The 7,500-nt window shown below is 47.6% G+C and overlaps 1 protein-coding gene across 1 annotated transcript in view; it reads left to right on the top strand.

Annotated features, from left to right (window-relative positions):
• Window positions 1–7,500, top strand: part of zbtb10 (zinc finger and BTB domain containing 10) — a 38,990-nt gene that overhangs the window by 17,158 nt on the left and 14,332 nt on the right. The window contains exons 2-3 of the mRNA XM_031586603.2: window positions 1,851–1,929; window positions 2,312–2,874. Coding sequence (XP_031442463.1) covers window positions 1,851–1,929; window positions 2,312–2,874 — 642 coding nt within the window. The remainder of the gene's footprint in view (window positions 1–1,850; window positions 1,930–2,311; window positions 2,875–7,500) is intronic.

Here is a 7,500-nt window from a genome sequence, read left to right as displayed (position 1 = left end):
ATCAATCAGGATTGAACAACAGTATGTAACCTTGGTCAGCCGTGCTTATTCATTGCGATAAAATAAAAAAAAATAAAAATAAACTTGTTGAAAGCATTAGGTTGACAATCCCATTGACGTTAGTTGTTGTGAAAATTGAATGACATTAAAATGCATTCTACCTGCAGACCGTTTGTCTGACGTGAATAAGGAAGGGATGCTGGATCATTCGGCCAACGTTACAGCTGGAGTTATAAACTTTTAGTCTATCATCGCGTCGGAACACTACACATAGGTAGCAGGTGTTGACATCTACAGCTAATTAGCCGGAAGCTTAACTAGCTAAACTAACTTTTCAGAGAGGGCAAACCCAAGACAGTTTTATGATTTCCAAATGCATACTCTGCATGAGAAATGTGATCGGTTACCTTGATCGGCGTCTTCCATCCTCGGCTTGACGTTGGCTCTGTTTTTCTCACTTGCCTCTCGCTTCGCAGCCTGCAGGTCCTCACTTCAGCTCTCTCCTGCAATCTTGGGCTCTCACACACACGCTGCCAGACAGCTCTGGAGTGGGGTGGGGTCCCGCGTGTCGTCACTGCGCACGGAACGTAAAAATGTAAACAGAAAGAAGCACGTGGTTATATTGACGCTTGGTGACTAGTTCATACTTCCTGAAGTTTGAGAGGGAATCGGGTGTCTTTTTATCTAACAGGCTCTTCCGTGTATTATTTTGTATCTTATATTTAACCAGTAGAGTTAACCAGCCATAATGATTTATTCATTCGTGGACAATAATGGGCCAAGATTACAACACAAAAAAAGAAAACTTACAAACATTCTATAACCATCATTCATATTGTATAGGCATTATAATATGCATTACTTTGTGTCATTCCCCAAATGTTGGACGAAGTCCATCGGGATAGGCATCCCATGTCCTAGACTCACATTATAGACTAAACCATTAGTCACAGTGCACCGTGGCATCTCAATAGCCTTCAGGGGATTTAGTCATGACAATAGAAGGTCTTAACGCCCTGACCATTAGAAACCTGACAGTATGATCCTCCCTGTTCACACGCAGTCGGCTGTAAGTCCACAATCGGAAACTGGACACTCGCGGTATTAACAAGTGCATAGTTACAGCAGATGATGAGTGCGAGATAAAGAGCGCCACCCACTGGACACATTTCACCATATGACGAGCTGCTGGCGAAGTTAAACTTATTATCTTTTTTTTTTTTTTTAAATCATACTTATATTTACATGAGGATACATGATATATACATGAGGGAAAATATATATAAAACATTGAGAAGGCTTCAAATCTCTCTCATAAGCATGTTATTATTCAATAACTGCTGGCCTGTTTAACTGTTACTGAAAAATAAACCTTACCCATAAAGTTACATTAAACAGCTATTCTTGCACCTTAAATAGTCTACGTTTAGAAGTAAATTATCCAACCCGTGTATTTTTCTTCTGACTATTATCATCCTCTGATACTATTATTTGTATTTATTTATTCTTCAAGTAGGCGGAGAATAGTAAGTGACATTCCGTGAATCTAAATGAGCTTGAAATCATATCTGCGTCTCCCACCTGTACATTAACTAAGGTGTGTGTAGCCTACGGTCGCTCGCTTTACTTTGCCTGTGCGCAGCTAGTCACGATCAAAACACGGGCGACACGCGTCTTCATATGTAATTCGGAGTGCCCTAACTCCGCAAAGTAGGGGGTATGAAAGACAAAGGGGGATTTATTTGTTAAAGGCGAGCAGTTTCAAAGGTGGAAAACAGGCGGTACAAGGGTTCAGTCGCCACAAAAGACCCCTTGCTGTCCGCGTCACCCCCCTCCCCATCTTCCTTTAGGCGAGCCCCCACGACCCCCCTTACTCTGGCCGAGATGCATTGTGGGGAAAGTCGTTGCCATTCGACCTCTGCGGGGCCTGCGCGGACGCACATAGAACCCTGAAATTCATTATGCGTTTAAAACCCTTATTTATTTCCGCATAACCTACATACTCTCACCAGGAGGCCAAAGCGGAAAAAAAACAACGATTCTACAAAATTCGAAATACTTCGTTGCAACCATCAAAAGACTGTAAGGAATTTCTCATTAGGTGGAAGGAAATTTGTTAAGAAACTGTAGATTGTAATTTATTAAGAAAATGTCCGGAGAGAGAAACCGCAGGTCGCTGGCTTTCCGAGGGGGTGGATTAGCCACAACCGGTCCCAGCGGTAGCGGAGGCAGCAACAGTAACAGCTGGGAGGCCCAGGCTTGCCAGGACCGACATTTGAACGGGAACAGGCCAGATCAAGACGAGGATAAGGTTCTGGGGGCGAAAGGACCATCGCTTGTGAAAGTAGAGGGTGGGGGTCCGTCAGCGATAGCACAGAACCAGAGGCGGAGGAGGAAGAGGACCCGGAAGGGGGCAACTCGCTAGCTGGAGACGGCGGAGAAGACCGGGTCGGTTGGACGACAGTGACTGTCGGAGAAGACGGGTCCAGGGAAAGTGGCATTTGGACACAGGGGAACGGTCTGAACACGGAGGATCGCACTGGCTTAGGGAGCGGAGGCACGGGATCTGAGGACGATAAAGGCGAAGCCGGGAGCGGGGGAGATACGGAGGAAACGGGTGTCAGGAAACCTTGGGTCGAAATGAGACCGCAAACGCTGCTTCAGAAACACTCGCTATTCCAAGCCTCCTGGTTACAGGAGTTTCCATGGCTAAAATTTTGCCAAGAGACGGGACTCATGTCCTGTTCCTGGTGTCACAACATTGCCACTAACAACAACGATGACCTGGTCAAAGGCAGTCGGAATTACAAGCGGGCCTTGCTTCTGAGACATCACCTGTCCTCGGAACACGGGAGGAATGACCCGACGCGACAGGTAAGGGGATCTTGGGGATTCTGTGTAACTGTCAACAAAGTGGCAGAAGTTTTTGAAAAGCGATTGATGTTGACATGTTATGGCGAAATGTTGCCAAAATTGACAAAAAATGTTGTATTATTTTAGACTGACATGTTCTCAGTGTAGCTAGCAGGCAAAGGGTTAGCTAATATTATGGCTAGGATACCACAGCTAGCCAGCTAGCTATCATACCAACCTAGGAAGCTAGCTTGGTGGTGGGTTTAGTTAGCATACATTGGATAGCTCTGACTAATAGCAAGCGAAGGGAGATCTCCATTGACATTGGTTCGGTCTTACCGATACCGAAATAAGTGAGATCTCCATTCACTCGTTGTAGCTTTGGGCAGCTTCAACACTGTCATCTGATAATTCACACTACGCTTGGGCAGTGAGAACGCTGACTTGATTTGTCGACTTAAAAGTTGGGCTATGTCAACGTTAGCCTAATGTTGTTATTTTTGTACCAGCACTCGCTAGCTCCCTAAGGTAAGCGCGATTAGCTGATGGCTTTAAGTCACCAGCTTGTCAACCACTGTATCAGTAGCAGTGTAGATGTCACTATACACAATCGGTGATATGTGAGAATGCAAACCATGAGTTTGGCTTGAAAATGTTCACAAACGGCGGTATGTTGGATTGCCTTTTGACAGGCTAGGAAACGTCACCTGACAGCTACCATCATAGTATTATAATGTGTGGCCAATTAAACATTGCTCATCGTCAATAGCCTCTATTGTCCTCCAGCAGCGCATTCCGAATCGGACTGCAATTATCAACCCTAACTCGTTGCCGTGGCAACTAACTTGATTGCTAGGGGTCACACAATGGCATGGGCTTGACCCTCGAGTCATTGGGGAGCCGCACCCCGACCCAACCCAAACCCCCCTCTCTTTGAACGTTGCCTCGCAGTAAAAACAAGTGACCTTTGCCCCCTTCTCATTCTCCCCCGAAGGGCACCTAAATTAGAGCTATTGTGTTAGACGACTCCCCTAAAATCCATACATGGCAGAATGTCACCGGCTACGTAGCGCCGGCGTAAATCACCTTTCCCTCATTAAGACACCCGTGTCGTCCGGTGCTACGTGCAGTGCCGTGCATACGACCCTGAGGGGATTTAAACCGATTCGTCACGTGACACTGTGACCTGTAACTCTTGAGGTCGGACGCGAATCGGAGATCAATACAGCTGAAATTTGTGGAGGCTCCGTAAAGACCTCTCATTATATTCAGTGCACCTGGCGGGGTGTGTGTGTGTGTGTGTGTGGGGGGGGGGGGTTGGGGGTCTGCCCCAGGCTGATGGTGTTATAAAGTAATTAATTTTGAGGCCGTGTAAATATATTTGCTTTACGTATTGACCTTGCTGAACTGCATATGTGTGTGAACCTACTTGGCAATACATACTATTCTGATTCTGATAAAAAAAGAAAAAAAGATTTATATTTATCCAGCCATTAATTTCGAGAGACCTTCCATGTCGGTGGCACAGCCCCAGCATTGACAGGACTGGCGTCCGTGTGTGTGGCATTGTGATCGGGGGCAATCCTTTTAAATTGCCCAGTTGAGTCAAATAAAACAGATCACTTTAATAAGAGTGACTTAGACCAATCCCTCTCGCTCGGTGCGCCCCCCCCCCCCCCATCTCTAATTAGGAGGGAAAGCACTGGGTGGGGATTACAGGCTCCTCCTTAACAAGGTCGTTAAGGATGCCATTTTAGGCTTTGGACAACAACAACAACATTACGCTCTTTGTTTTTTTTTTTGAGGTTTAAGTTAAAGTCCTGAAAGTCGTCATGCAGTGGAACGGAAGCACCCTCCTAATATAATTTGTCTTTATTTCCAAACCCTGTGTTTAAAAAAATCCAGCGACATTGCACAACCACACTTTGCCTCCATTTTTTCTCTCCATGGACCTGGTTTGATCAACTAGACCCCAACAAAAGGGGAAGATGCATGGGGTGGTTGCGTTGTCACTGATGTTAGCGCACCACGCTAAGGAAGCTGCTAGCCGCAGCTGCCGCAGCTGTGCTGTGCTGTGGGCCTAACTCAATTAGGCTGACGAGGAGGGGGTTACCAGGACAGCCAGAACACAGGAGGGCTTGTGGTGGCCACTCTGTGCAGAGAAGCAACCCGTGGTACTGGCCTCTGTGCCTCTCTGGCCTCGGTGCCTCACTTACTGAGAGGGGAATGCACAGGCATTATGGGGTTCAGAGAGAGAGAGAGAGAGAGAGAGAGAGAGAGAGAGAGAGAGAGAGAGGGTGGGAGAAAAACAGAGGGAGATTGAAACCCACACAAACACACACACACACACACAGTCAGTACAGGGTTTCAAGAGAGAGAGAGAGAGAGAGTTAAGTGAAGAAAGAAGATGGATGGGAAGATGGAAACACACACACACACACACACACACACACACACACACACACACACACACACACACACACACACACACACACACACACAGAGAAGAGACTGTGAGGAATTCTTAATCAGCGAGCGGTGCTTATTGTTTGCAGGGCCTGGAGGTTGGCGCGGCCCTCCCACACCTCTGGGCCGGCACACTGCTGCATTGTGTGTGCATCTGGGAGAGGCAGGGGGGGGGGGGGGGGGGGGCACGGGGCCCTGAGGGGCAGGGAGGGGTACACACACACACACACACACACACACACACACACACACACACACACACACACAAACACACGGAAAACAACTGAAGTACCGTCGCTGTTGTCTGGGGACAATGGCCTGATCTGGCCCTAAAGGGTACCCATCCTGCTGCGGCCATGATTCTCTGAGTGGGTCCTCACACTGTGTGGTGTGTGTGTGTGTGTGTGTGTGTGTGTTTGTGTGTGTGGTTGATTGGTTCACAAGGAAGCTTGTAGTCATAGCACCCACAGAGGAAGAATGAGAGCTTGCATGGCAGGAGGTGCAGAAGTGGAGCGTTAGTGGTCACACACACGCACGCACACACACACACACACACACACACACACACACACACACACACACACGCATCGTTCTAGTTCCACACTGAACCGAAAGTCACAGGTGCAGCCAGGACAGAGAACCAGGTCATTTGACCGTGTGTGTGTGTGTGTGTGTGTGTGTGTGTGAGAGGCTTCAGACCCGAGACAATCTATTGTTTATACGTCAGATGATGCAGCCTGTAAATCAAACAGATGAAGGGAATAAACCTCACCATCTGTGGAAGTTTTATATTTGAATTCTTCTACTGTAAACAATGAAACACACACACACACACACACACACCACACAGCCCCTCCACACAACCTCATTCCTCCAGACCTCAACACACACACACACACACACACAGATTCATTCTCCAGACCCACGTTGAGTTAGGGGAAAATAAAAGAAGCCACGTCAGAAGTGTCCTGTCACCACACCCCCATTTGGAAAGCCTGAGAAGGGTGTGTGTGTGTGTGTGTGTGTGTGTGTCTGTTTGTGTGTGTGTGTGTGTGTGGAGTGGAGGGGTTCTCAACAGCATCTGTGCTGCAGTACTTACGTGGCACATCTGGAGAAAGGATGAGTGTGTGTGTGAGAGAGAGTGAGCACAGGACCTCTGATCCTGGACCTTTATGGAATTGTCTTCACACACACACACACACACACCCACACCCACCCAGGCTTTGGAACGTTCATGTACACATTTATGAACTTGCTCTCAGGAATGCATGCCGACAAGTACAGAAACACATTCAGGAACGTTCACACACTCCTGCTCGTTCACACACACACACACACACACACACACACACACATAGCTTGTGAACACAGCACCCTGAAAAGCCCCACCACAACTCGCCCTCGGAAAACAAAAGGCTTTGGTGAGGGAAGACAATGAGACACCGAAACCCAAACGGTTTGCCAAAACAAACACTACTTATTTATCTCCCCAAAACATCTCACCTTCCCCCTTCCACCGACTCCAAACGGCCTTTTTATTGCCTTGAGGGGTCACTACTACAGTTGAGGCCGATTCTAGAATGTTCTGTTCGACGCGCTGGATAGCAGAAACCGTTTTTCCTGTCGGTCCTTTAAGCAGTTAGAATGTTTTTCGTGTTTAGAATTTAGAATTTCGAACGGTGTGTCTTTGTGATGCGAGCACTTTTTAGACCGCTCGGTTTGGGATGTTATAATTTCTCTGGGCATGTTCCCTTGACGATTTGGTGACGGAGTGCGGAAGTGCCCATGGGGATGTGAAAAAGGAGTGTGTGTATGACCGTGTGTGTGTGTGTGTGTGTGTATGACCGTGTGTGTGTGTGTGTATGTGTGTATGACCGTGTGTGTGTGTATGACCGTGTGTGTGTGTGTGTGTGTGTGTGTGTGTGGATGACCGTGTGTGTGTGTGTGTGTGTGTGTATGACCGTGTGTGTGTGTGTGTGTGTATGACCGTGTGTGTGTGTGTGTGTATGACCGTGTGTGTGTGTGTTGTGTGTGTGTGTGTGTGTGTGTGTGTGTGTGTGGATGGGTAATATGTGGCTTGTGTGTGGCGAGAGGGGGCAACACAAAAGCAGAGTCCCCTCACAAAGCTCCACTGGCCCGCTTGTCCCTGGGCAGAGAGAGCTGGCATTGTGTGTGTGTGTG

The sequence above is a fragment of the Clupea harengus genome, chromosome 19, assembly GCF_900700415.2.
Source record: "Clupea harengus chromosome 19, Ch_v2.0.2, whole genome shotgun sequence".
NCBI classification, from domain to species: domain Eukaryota; kingdom Metazoa; phylum Chordata; class Actinopteri; order Clupeiformes; family Clupeidae; genus Clupea; species Clupea harengus.
This window is presented reverse-complemented; position numbering and strand designations above follow the sequence as displayed.